Raw genomic sequence first — 12440 nt, 5'->3', positions numbered from 1 at the left:
CAATAGGTTGATAAACTGGGAAGAAATTACGTTCCCAGAAAATTGGGTAATAAATAATACGGTCCCACCTAGACCCATAGTTAATCAAATTGAACAAATAGTTCAAGACAGTGATGGCACTGTATCTTTGAATTTCAGGAATTCCCAACTTGAAAGACTTCTTAGAAGCAGAAGTTCTAGTTTTTCTGCGACTAGACAACCATATAGGGTTAGTGTTCCTACTACAAGTAGACACTCTGTCTCGGAAATTCCCGAGTCACAACATCCTGTTGAAGATATTAATTTGGCAGGAATAAGAATATCTCAAAATCAAATTCCTCATGGAGTTTACAATAACCTAGTAGAATCACCTACTGCTAGTGAAATGAACTTTACTATTAATGACCATAATAATAGATCCTGAGCTTAGGAAAGAGATTAATAAAGAATTTCAACAAATTAAATACAAAGATTTTACAGAATGGTATTTCTCTAAGTATAACAAAAACCAGTTACAGAAATTCAAGGAGGAATTTTATGACTGGATTGGTTATACACAAAATATTATCCCTTTCACCTAATGGTTTTATGGGAAATACTATATAGAATTGGATAGATCTATAAATGTCATCCAAGATTATAAAAGAAATTGGAGATCCATGACGGGAACATTGATCTCTTCTATGCATCCTCCAACTATCCCTCTGTCTATGGAAGGAAGTTCTGACTCTGAACCTTCTTTGGAAACTGTAGCGTTTGTAAAACCTACAAACACATATGTTAATGGTAGGATTCATAAACAGAATAATTATACCAACTTAATTCTTAATACTGTTGGTGACCAATTAGTTCGTATTGAAGAACAGGTTAACCAAATAAGTGGTCAAGTCATGGAGCTTAGACCCAGGAGTAAGGAGAAAGATGAAGTTTCCCTTTCCAATATTCTTCCACCAGTGTCTATAACTGGATTTAATTTAAAAAATCCAAATGAAAATATTGAATTAGTCAATGAATTGCGGAGATAAATTTTTTTATTGCTTTATTGCTAAATAATCTATTTTGATTATAAATTTTGATTTGTTTATTTTTTGTCAATTTTTTTTAGATTATTGCTTTATCAAGATGAGAGGAATTTAAAAATTAAAAAATTAGCATCGAACCCCATAACTTTATAAATAAAGACGAAAATAAGCCACTTTAAAAAAGAAGAAGAGAGGTTTGGATGGTAATTTTTTACCTTTTAGATTCCTTTCGCCATGAGAAAATAATAATTCTCAAAAAATTGATAAAAAACTAACAAATGCGAAAATATATAAAGACCAAAAAAAGGAGCCACATTGCTTATATTTGTGTGCAAATTAGTTAGGCCCAATGTTGTGTTCTCTCTATATATAAGTCAATGTAACAAGTCTCAAATCTCTAGAACTATTGGAATGAGAAAAAATCTGTGAGTGCTTCCTCATTCCCCTGTTTTCCAGTTTCGTGTGTGTTCTCCCCGACCAAGTTACGGCAATTGTTTTCTTGCTTGGTCCACTAATCTCAGCCAACATTCTATGCCGTGGGACAGATGTCAGCCACTGGATACCCAAAAGGGTTTCTGGTCCTCTAGAAGGACTTGATCAGGTTTTATCAGTTGCATGCACGCGGCACCTGGCATTTCGCATTGGTAACTTCTAATGGAAAGCTCTTTACTTTTGGGGATGGAACATTTGGTGTCTTGGGTCATGCTGATCGAGAAACTGTGCCTTATCCAAAGGAGGTTCAATTATATTGAGAGGACTAAAGACTATTAAGGTTGCCTGTGGAGTTCGGCACACTGCAGCCATTGTAGAGGTCATGGGCCAAGGAGGCGTCAATGTACGTCTCATCCAGAAAGTTGTTTACTTGGGGCGATTGGAGAATAAAAACCCATTGGGTCATGGAAACAAGGACATGTATCTCCTTCCAACATGTGTCTCTGCCCTTATCGCGCGACAATTTCCATCAGCTAGCTTTGGAAATGGGGCACAGTATTACGGGTGGCCTTGCTACATCTGGGCATGTCTTCACTATGGGAAGTGCTGCTTACGGTCAACTGGGAAATCCACAGTCCGATGGGAAGTTTACCCTGCTTAGTACAAGATAGATTAGTAGGCGAATTTGTTGAAATATCTTGTGGATCATATCATGCTGCCGTTTTGGCATCAAGAAGGGAAGCATTTACTTGGGGGAGAGGTGCAAATGGAAGATTGGGACATGGGGACACAGCAGATCGAAAAAAAATCCTACTTTAGTTGAAGCACTAAAAGATAGGCACGTGAAAAACGCATCTTGCGGCTTAAGTTACGCCGCCACTATATGTATTCATAAATGGGTGTCCAAAGCAGACCAATCTGTATCCGCCACTATATGTATTCATAAATGGGTGTCCAGTATTACGGTTGGCCTTACTACATCTGGGCATGTCTTCACTATGGGAAGTGCTACTTTCCCTGCTTAGTACAAGATAGATTAGTAGGCCAATTTGTTGAAATATCTTGTGGATCATATAGATTAGTGCTGCTTACCCTGCTTAGTACAAGATAGATTACAGGCACGTGAAAAACGCATGTTGCGGCTCAAGTTACGCCGCCACTATATGTATTCATAAATGGGTGTCCAGAGCAGACCAATTTGTATCCTCCGGTTGTGAGTTGAGTTTAGTTTAGTTTTGGTAATAGGTGGAGAGAAAAATAAGATAATGATTGAAGAGAGGGGTAATGATTAGAGAGAGATAGAGAGAGATGAAAAAGTAATAATTAGAGAAATATGGTAATGATTGGAGAAAGAAATAAGGTAATGATTGGAAAACAAAATTAAAACAAAACAAAACAAAGAACCGAACAAAGCCGTTATAATTGTGGATTAGTGCATTGCCACGCTTGTAGCTCCAAAAAGGTTTTGAAAGCAGCATTGGCTCCATCTCCTGGTAAACTTCATCACGTCTGTGACTCTTGCTGTGCTAAACTTAAATCTCCTGAGGCAGTTAATCCCTGTTGTTATAATAGGAGAGCTACGACTCCTCATCGCTCAATGGACAGTAGAGAGAGATTGGAGAGAGGAGAGGTGAGAACTTCAAGGATTTTGCCATCTCCTACCACAAAACCTGTTAAGTACCTTGAGGTGAAATCAGCAAAGGCCGGAAGAAAGATCGATTCCTATTCTATAGTCTGCGATTCGCAAGTTCTTTTGCAATTGACGGACAATGCATTTCCAAGGTCACTGAGTTCTCTTCAATATGCCTTCAAGCCTCTGCCACAACCGCGGCCTCCACCTAGGTTGGGAGGCAATTCAAGGCCTTCTTTTCCATACTCGCGGAGACCAAGTCCTCCACGCTCTGTGACTCCTTTGTTTTCTAGGGTGTGATTGATAGTCTGAAGAAGACTAACGACCTTTTGAGCCAAGAAGTAACAAAAGTACAAAGCCAAGTACGATTTTTTTTTTCTTTCTCCCTTTTGTCATATTAACATGTAACAACCGTGGTTGCATCCTTCCACTGAAACAGAAAATCAGAAGTCCCAGATGCAGAGATTCAGAAACTACAAAAGAATGCACAAGAAGCTACTTTCTTGGCTGATCAAGAATCTTCAAAGTTTATAGTTGCGAACGATGTTATGAAGTCAATCACATCTCAGGTGCTCTTTCTATCACTCTTTGGCCAAATTGATCGCCTCTTTGGCAAAAATGGAATGATGCCCACTTTTTACCGAATTAATTCCAAAGCCACAATTATTTCCCTCATTTGAGCCATACACGATTGGACTCAATTCTATGTACATATATGCAAAAGTTTCATGTCCCACCAGTCACAGTACTCACCTACGGAGACTAAGAATAGGCTTTCCCTTGTGTATGACTATGATGCTTTCAACTAGGGGTTGCAAATTGAACCCAGACTCATCAACTAAAAAGTAAACCCAACTCAACCCATTTATTAGTTAGATAAGAATGAGTTTAAACCCAGCTAACCCATTATTAGTTGGGTCTTAATTGGGTCAACTTAAATGACCCAATGGGTCATGAAAGTAACCCGCCAAAATTTCCGTCACTTTACCAGATTTCAAAAGGAAAAGGGGTTGGGATCATTGATGGGCGCTGGGGTTGGGATCAATTTCTTCTCGAACGTGTAAGGACCCATTTCTACAGGTAAATCAACCTCCCCTATGACTGCTCTCCTTCTCTCCTTCTCTCTCTCTCTCTCTCTCTCTCTCTCTCTCTCTCTCTCTCTTTTATTGAATTCTCTCTTTTATTCAATTCTTATGTGCTAAATTACACGCATTCAAAAATATTTTGAACGGTCCGGATTAAAAATCAATTGTAACCGATAATAATTATTTTGACCAGTCAAAATTGAAAACACATCTCATCCGTCGATTGCGCGAATGGATTGGTGAAATTGCGCTCCGTCGTGAATAAGTTTCTCTCATGGTAGTCTTGCTTAGGGTTTGGATTCAAAAGCTAAGTGACTTATTTTTTTTTCCTTATTTAAATTTTTTTGCATTTTTTTGTTTTGCGTCAAACTTTTGTGACTTATTGATTCGTTTCGACGAGAGGAATCGAAAAAGTAAAAAAATTTGATCAAAACTTATAATTTTTTGAATAAAGACAAAAATAAGTCAATAAGACAAAAAATTTACTTATTCTTGTCTTTTTGAAAAAAATTATGAGTTTCGATTATAATTTTTTACTTTTCCGATTTTTCTCGACGAGACGAATCACTAATTCACAAAAGTTTGACGCAAAACTATCAAATATGAAAAAAAATTAAATAAAGACAAAAAAAAGATATATACATCTCGCAACGGGCTAGTTTTGATTATGATCGAATGGAAAATTCGACTTTGAATGGAAAGCTGACTTGTTCGTGGCTTATTTTTTTGTCCTTATTCAATTTTTTTTGCATTTGTTTGTTTTTGTTAATTTTTTGTGGATTATTGCTTCGACATGACAGGAGGAATCTAAAAAGTAAAAAATTATGGTCGAAACCTAAATTTTTTGAATGAAGACAAAAATAAGCCAATTTTTTCATCTTTATTCAAAAAAATATGAATTTCGATCGTAATTTTTTACTTTTTAGATTCTTCTCGTCATGACAAAGCAGTAATCCTCAAGAATTTGACAAAAGCCTAACAAATGCGAAAAATATTTGAATAAAGACAAAAAAATAAGCTACTTGGATACGTTGCGATTCGGTAATTAAGAGTGACCAATATGGTAATTAAGTGTACATGGGTAATTTGGTCATTTTTGTAGTAGAGGGATAGTACGGTAATTTTAGTCCTTTAAATTTACAAGGGTAATATGGTCATTTTAGTGTACATATGTATTTTAGTCATTTTAGTATATAGTATGTAACTGAGTTAATGGGCGGGTCGGATTTGCTTTTAAATAAATGGGTTGGGTTGTGTATGGGTAATTAGACTCATAATTAATGGGTCTAAATGAGTTAATGACCCATTACAGACCCAACCCACTTGCAACGTACCCATTTTGACCCAAACCCGTCCATTTGACACCCTTACTTTCAACGGTACCTGATAACGTGTATTTAGATGAACAATATCAATTGAAAACTTGGCTTATGAAAGCATGGCACTAATCTCGTTTTCTCATGTGACTTCTTCTGCTATTTAGGCTTCAAATACTCTTGCAGTCTTGCCTGGTAAAAATGTTAAGTTAGGTTACACTTTGCACATATTAAAACCCATGTGGCATTACTGGCTTCTGATGACAGAACAGTAATGTTGAAAGATGACGCTGTTTCCTTTTTTTCAGTTATAGGTAAACCTATTCTAACAAGTCTTCATTAATTCTGTATTTGTCATATTTTCAGTTGAAGGAAATTGCAGGGAAGTTTCCTCCCACTCAAGATGTTGATGAGCGAAACAATTTTCGGGGGTAGTCCTTTGGTACACACCCCTTATTAGGGGGTGTACCGTACGTATCATCATTTTAAACCCTTAGATTTGAGAGTGAATAATCCGGACCACACATTTATTAAATCAATTAACAAAATAAAAAAATGGCTTAACAGGTTAACGGTGGCTCTCCCTCCTGACTCTCTCTCACTCTCCATATCTCCTCTCTGGCTCTCTCTCCCGCTCTCCCTCCTGACTCTCTCTCGCTCTCCATATCTCCTCTCTGGGTACTAGCGCTCTCTCCCTTCCACTGACTACCCTTCGAAGACCTCACTCCGACGATTTCCTCCGCCATCCTCCCACATCTCAATCTGTCGTGATTTCGCAGGACTATCGTCTCTGTCCCTCCCACTGCTCGTTCTGGTTTGACGACCACAATCGGGCGGCCACTCACTCCGACGTCCTCGCTAGCGTGACAGTAAGTCTCTCTCCCTTTCTCTTCGGGCCTGGTAACGATAGGGGAGCAACCGCAGGCTCTTTCCATCTTGTTCGTTTTAATTGAATCCTTTTATGGGTTAAGAAATTAGTTTTTTCTTTAGGGAAAAACTAGAGCTTTTTCCATAGATAAGGAATTGATTCAACCTTTTGATTGTGTAGTTTTTTTATGCCTTCATCACATCAATGGTATTCATAGTTGAATGAAAATTTTGATTTCGTAGTTTCACTGCGAACCACGTGTTCGATAAAATGCTTCTCTCAACTATATGACTCCAATATATGATGGACATTAGCTCTACATACTACATATCATTTTAGTTTGTGAGAAAATTGAACTAATTGATTGTTTCTAGATGCTAAAATCAGAATAGCCGAAATGATCTTGCAAGATTAGGCTTGGATACCTTTAGTATATTTGCCCTCAATGGGTTAAAGTATCCTTTACTTTTCGAGCTTTCCCCACCAAATTGACAAGCGAAGAAAACTTGAGGGAAAAAAACTATGCTTGCATCATGCTTATTGATGTACTATCGCATGGCACGGGCTCGAACAATCAACACACATAAATAAATACTGAAGCTAAATATTTTTTAAGTATTTTTCAAGTTAAATACGGAAGCAAACAATCAGCACCTATGACGGAGACGCGGAGTGCATTACAAACTAACGTTGGCTTTTTCATGTTGAGTATCAAAAATATGATTATTAAACTTTGGGATTTCAATGCTAGGAACTTCACCTAGTAACCTAATTAAGCCCATCTTTGTTCTCTGTTTTGAAACAATAGTTTAATGGCTTTTTCCCCCTTTTGAAACAATTCTAGAACTCATCTTTGTCCTTAGAACCATGAACCAGGAAATGGCTTGACAAGTTAATTGGATTCTGACTTTAACCTTGGTGTACTTAATTCTACTATCCATAGGGCATATATATACATTCTAACTCTAACATTAAGAGCACTAAAGGAATTCTTTGTAAAATTTGGTAATCTATCCATGAGAAACGAGAATGCAAGGGTATGACCCTTACATTTTAGAACTTCTATTTTTATGTTTGGACAAAGTTTTTTTTTTTTTTTTTTTGCATTCCTCAACTGACTTTGAACATGCAGTTTCAACTTCTCCGAGACAAAAATATCGGAATTGTAATCCATGATGAGCAGGACCATAATGTCAACACCTTATTTGTAATCTGTGATGGTGTGATGAGCAATCACAACGAACTTCATATACAGTGATCACAACGAACAAGGATTTCATTCCTGTTGTGATATAATTTCTTTGCTGTTGTGATTTTTTTTTTGTTCAAATAAAGAACTTTAAGTTTTGCTTCTTATATTTCTGTAGCTTATTCAACCAACAGATGTTGTTTAAGTTTTGCCTATTGTGTCACGTGTCTCCGAAGTGTCTGACACGGATACGTCGATCTCTAGAAGTGTCAGTGTTACATGAAACTATGCGACCCCTCAATGTTACATGAACAGGTTGATACGTACTTTGTTCACGGATACAGTGTTGATCATTTGCATGTGTTGATTATTCGATCTGTGCCTTCGGGCACAGGCATACACTAGAAGAAATCTATTTGACCCTAATTTAAGAAAAAGTATTCCCGTATAAATAGCTTCGTTGGCTGATTTGGTCAATAGTCTCGTAATTCATTTTAGTTATGTTCAAAATGCATTGAGCCATGTCTTTAGGCACGGGCAAACCCTAGTATCTCCAATGTTATGTGCAGATGGTAGGGGTAAGTAGTTTATGGGTAATTGGAGAGTGGGGGTTGGAGTTTAGGGGTTAATGATATTTGGAGACAATAGGGGTTGATGATAATTGGAGACAATAGGGGTTGATGATAATTGGAGACAATAGAACTGTGCATTTTAGTTATTGAGTAGAGCTACTTTTTTGATTGGAGGCATCAAACTTCCATGCTCGTTGTGGACCAAAATTTAATCCGAGGGGATACAAACCCAGGTAAAGGGAAAAAAAAAGTTTCAGTTTGAATTCTATTCTTTTTGTAATCATGTCATTGTTTTTTATGTTTTCCTTTTGTTATGTTTCAGTTTCATTCAATTCATTTTCTCCAACTCTCTCGGAACTTCAATTTGAGACCAATTGGATTAGGTCAATTAGTCAAGAGAGGAAAGAGAGAGGTATGCATCCAATACATTTGGCTATCACTTTTTACACTTTTAGTGGATGATTTCAATTTTTAAAAATACTCGCGTTGTCAATTTAGAGGCTTGATGAACTGTTTTTAAGCATTTGGTAAATATCATAAATCCGTTAGTTCTCAAAGCTTCTTGTGATTGCTCATGGTTAAACCCAATCATCACTTGGGTATAGTTATCCATTTTATGTGTTTTTATTTAATTGTTTTAACTATAGCCCTTTACTTTTCTTGGTTTGTAGATATTATGGATCAGTTCGATGGTGGTCAGGGTGGTCATGCAAATGTCCACAATGATAAATTTAATTCTAGCAGTTATAGTAAGAATGACATTCTCGAGCAGAAATTTGATTCAGAGGATGATGCACATGCCTTCTATAATGCATACGCTAAGGAAATGAGGTTTAGCATACGGAAAGATAGGTTAAAAGTTGACGAGACTAATGTGCCTCGTAAGAGGAAATGGGTATGTTCAAAGCAAGGTCGAAGAGCAAAAAAACATTTGGACCGTAAGGATCGGAAAAGACCCCCCCGGGATGAAACTAGAGTTGGATGTCGAGCTACTTTCAGCATTCGATATGATAAAGGAGTTGAAAAATATGTGGTGACTCACTTTGACAATGAACACAACCATCCATTTATAGAGAAACGTTGCGTGCCTTTCCTCCTCCCACATAGGTGTGTGAGTGATGCGGTTAAAGCTCAAACAAAAGCTATGCACAATGTCGGTGTGAAGACAGGTCAGATCATGGATATGAAGGTCAATGAATCAGGGGGGTACGGGGATGTGGGCTTCACTCTGAAAGATCTGCAGAACAAAATTGAAGTTGAGCGCAGAGTAGAACTCAAAGACGGGGATGCAGAGGGTGCTTTGGGTTACTTATCTGCGAGAGCGAATGCCGACCCATTATTTTTCTTCAAGTATACCGTGGATGAGGACAACCGGCTAGGTAAATTGTTTTGGGCAGACTCGAAGTCTCGGATGGACTATGCTGCTTTCGGTGATGTACTGATATTCGACACAACCTATCGAACTAATGCATATAAGAAACCGTTTGTCATTTTAGCTGGCGTGAGTAACCATTTTCTTACGACTATTTTTGGTTGTGCCTTGTTGGTTGATGAGACATTTGCAACATACACATGGTGCTGGAAACCTTAATGGAGGCCATGGATAACAAATGACCTGTATCCGTAGCGACAGATGGTGATAGGGCAATGCGTCAGGCAATTCAAAAAGTCATTCCGGATTGTAGGCATCGTCTTTGTTCGTGGCATCTGTCGCGAAATGCCGCGACAAATATCCACAAACCTGAGTTTCAAGAAGATTTCAAGCGGTGTATGCAAATGGATTGTGAAATAGATGAGTTCGAAAACGTTTGGGATCAGGTGGTGAAACGGTACAATATTGAGCAAAAACCTTGGGTGTGGGAGACTTATAGCAAACGTTCTTTATGGGCTCAGGCATATCTTCGTGGCTATATGTTTGCTGGGGCATCGAGTACGCAGCGGGTAGAAGGCATGAATGCCTATTTCAACCAGTTCTTAAAACAGAGACTAAGGCTTTTTGAATTTATGGTACATTATGATAGGGCTCTTGGGCGTATTCGAAATAGAGAGGCAAAGTCAGAGGTCCGAACAGAGAACAGTTTTTCGGTTTTGACTACACCACTGAAGCGTTTAGAGAAACATGGAGCTGACATGTTCACTCGAAATATTTTCTTGTTATTTCGTGAGGAACTTGCCCGAGCAGGCAAGTACATTGTGGAGAAAATAGTTGTGATCGAGGGGATAGACCATCACAAGTATTACTTATCTAAATACGGGTCACCTGAGAAAACATGGACAGTTGACTATCATTCAGCGGATAATCGAAGGATGTGTTCTTGCTTGAAATTCGAATCGTTTGGCATACCCTGCTGCCACATGATTTGTGTTATGAAATTAAACCATCTATTGTGTATTCCTTAGAATTGAATCTTCCAGAGGTGGGCGAGACAACATAGGCCTAACCATCAGGTACATAGTCATAGCAAAATTGATACCACACTATCTCAGACAGCACGTTATGGTATATTAAGCTCACTTTTCAACGAGGTGTCGTATTATGCCTCGCACGCTGACTTGGATTTCAAAGAGGCTAGGGAAATAGCCGTCCAATTTCTGTGGCGGTTGAAGAAACGCCAGGAAATGACAAAGGATAACCCCAACAGTGTTGAAGGAAATAGGAAGACCAAGCTATTTGGTATTGGGGATCCTAATATAGTCAAAACCAAAGGTAATCCGGGGGGGAACTCTTCTATGGGCAAACCCAAAAGGCCAAGGAAATGCGGAAGGTGCAAGGTTCCAGGCCACACAAAGAGAACATGTCCAAAATTTCCTTTAGCTAGCCGAGGAGTGAATAGTATCTCTATCGATAAGAATGACTACCAACCATCGGCGACACACTGTCCTTCGGAGGACGGCTATCCAACTCCTCCTCCTTCCCCTTTTACACAAACAGGATGTAAAAGGAAGTCAACAGGTCCTGCTATGACCCATCGTGTGAAAAGGCAACTTTACACAAACCATGAGCGTACAGATCTAACTCCTTTGGAGTCAGGACATGACATCAATAGAGCAACTGCAAGTCGTGATGCTCAAGTGTGCCAAAATGGATCATTCAGAATTAATGAAGCTAGTAAGGTATGTCTACCTCTGGTGTAGTTTAAAATTTTGGGATTTTAGTTGCACTATTTTTTTCTACATGATGTTTGTGTTTTCCCAAGTAAGCACCAGTACTATTGTAAAGAGAGAACACCTTTGATCGCATTTTTACAGGTTAAATTTTTTTGGAATTTTTCTTAAAAAGTAGTACAATGATGTTCATCCTATGGGTAATTTTATCATTTGTATTCTCGCAGGAAGATGAAGAAGGAGCTGCAACAAATGGACCCATCCAGTCAAGTTCTAGTGTCTTATAGGTGGCATTATCTTGCTGTTATGGTGTCTTATGAGTTATTTTAGCTTTTTTAACTGCTTCATTGAGTTTGGGCATGTAGACTAGCTTATCAATGCTTGTTAAGTTTTTGATACTGCGTGTCATAATTGGTGAACTGGATTTTTGTTTGACTATTTAGTGGAGTTCAAATGGCTGACATACATTCTCTAAGCATACTTTGCATACGGAGTTCGAAACGCCCGGCGTGGGCTCATACATACTATTGTTTTTGATGTTTGTTGTTGTTGTTGTTGTTGCCATTTTGAGACGCATGGCGTCGGGCTAGGCCATAAAGCAATGAAACCCTGTCAAAATTTTCTCCGTTTGCATTAGTGTCTGGTATTTTCTCGGGTTGGTGTCGATGTCTTGGGGTGTTGTCTTCGGCGGGTGTCTTGGATTGGTGTCTGTGTCTTGGGTTGGTGTCTTATTTCATCTTCTATTGGTGTGGACTGCTGTATCTCCCATTAACAGGTTGAACTAGTTTATATCGGTTGTTCATGTGAATTTGCAGTTTCTTTTTTACATATGGTTTTATAGAAGTATACAGGAGTAGAAGAATTTATGCCTGGTTTTGGTTGGAGTGACTTTTACGAAGAATTTTGGCTTGGGTTTTGCTTCTCTTCTCCTTTATAGGTCCCCATGATAGTTGGTATTCATGTATTAATAGAATAAAGAGTTATGGATACAGCTTCCTGTAAAAGCCTGACGAGCTTCTACAGACAACCAATTGTTATTTTTATCGTGCAGATGAATCGAATTGCTACGTATGACCAATTTTACCAGTTTCTGGTGATTAGTGATACAGACATTGATGAGTTTTTCTGAGGACGGATACATAGCACTTGCAAGGCATTTTGTGAAATGGGTGATTCTCCTTGAAATTAATTTCTGACAAAAAAGTGTTCTGCAAAACTGTATGTCTAACCGACACCCAAACA

General features: G+C 38.3%; 1 protein-coding gene and 1 pseudogene across 2 annotated transcripts; both read left to right on the top strand.

The window, feature by feature from the left end:
- The first annotated feature begins 638 nt into the window (after nucleotides 1-638).
- On the top strand, nucleotides 639-5899 carry LOC131331369 (PH, RCC1 and FYVE domains-containing protein 1-like; annotated as a pseudogene).
- A 164-nt stretch (nucleotides 5900-6063) lies between these two features.
- Nucleotides 6064-11649, top strand: LOC131304520 (protein FAR1-RELATED SEQUENCE 5-like). Of its 2 annotated transcripts, none has more exons than XM_058331885.1 (3): nucleotides 6064-6333; nucleotides 8765-11207; nucleotides 11426-11647. In XM_058331885.1, exon 2 carries the CDS (start codon nucleotides 8770-8772, stop codon nucleotides 9682-9684), a length of 915 nt encoding a protein of 304 aa, XP_058187868.1. In that variant the 5' UTR covers nucleotides 6064-6333; nucleotides 8765-8769; the 3' UTR covers nucleotides 9685-11207; nucleotides 11426-11647. The 2 variants fall into 2 exon arrangements, with proteins under 2 accessions (XP_058187868.1, XP_058187790.1); XM_058331807.1 differs by lacking the exon at nucleotides 6064-6333 and adding an exon at nucleotides 6769-8505 and having other exon boundaries at nucleotides 11426-11649.
- The last annotated feature ends 791 nt before the right edge of the window (nucleotides 11650-12440 follow it).

The sequence above is a fragment of the Rhododendron vialii genome, chromosome 1a, assembly GCF_030253575.1.
Source record: "Rhododendron vialii isolate Sample 1 chromosome 1a, ASM3025357v1".
In the NCBI taxonomy this organism is placed as follows: domain Eukaryota; kingdom Viridiplantae; phylum Streptophyta; class Magnoliopsida; order Ericales; family Ericaceae; genus Rhododendron; species Rhododendron vialii.
This window is presented reverse-complemented; position numbering and strand designations above follow the sequence as displayed.

Coding starts and splice junctions, on each gene's coding strand:
- LOC131304520 (XM_058331807.1), top strand. CDS start 8,376: ATGTCATTGTTTTTTATGTTTTCCTTTTGTTATGTTTCAGTTTCATTC. Junction 8,506..8,764: donor TCAAGAGAGGAAAGAGAGAG/GTATGCATCCAA, acceptor CTTGGTTTGTAG/ATATTATGGATCAGTTCGAT.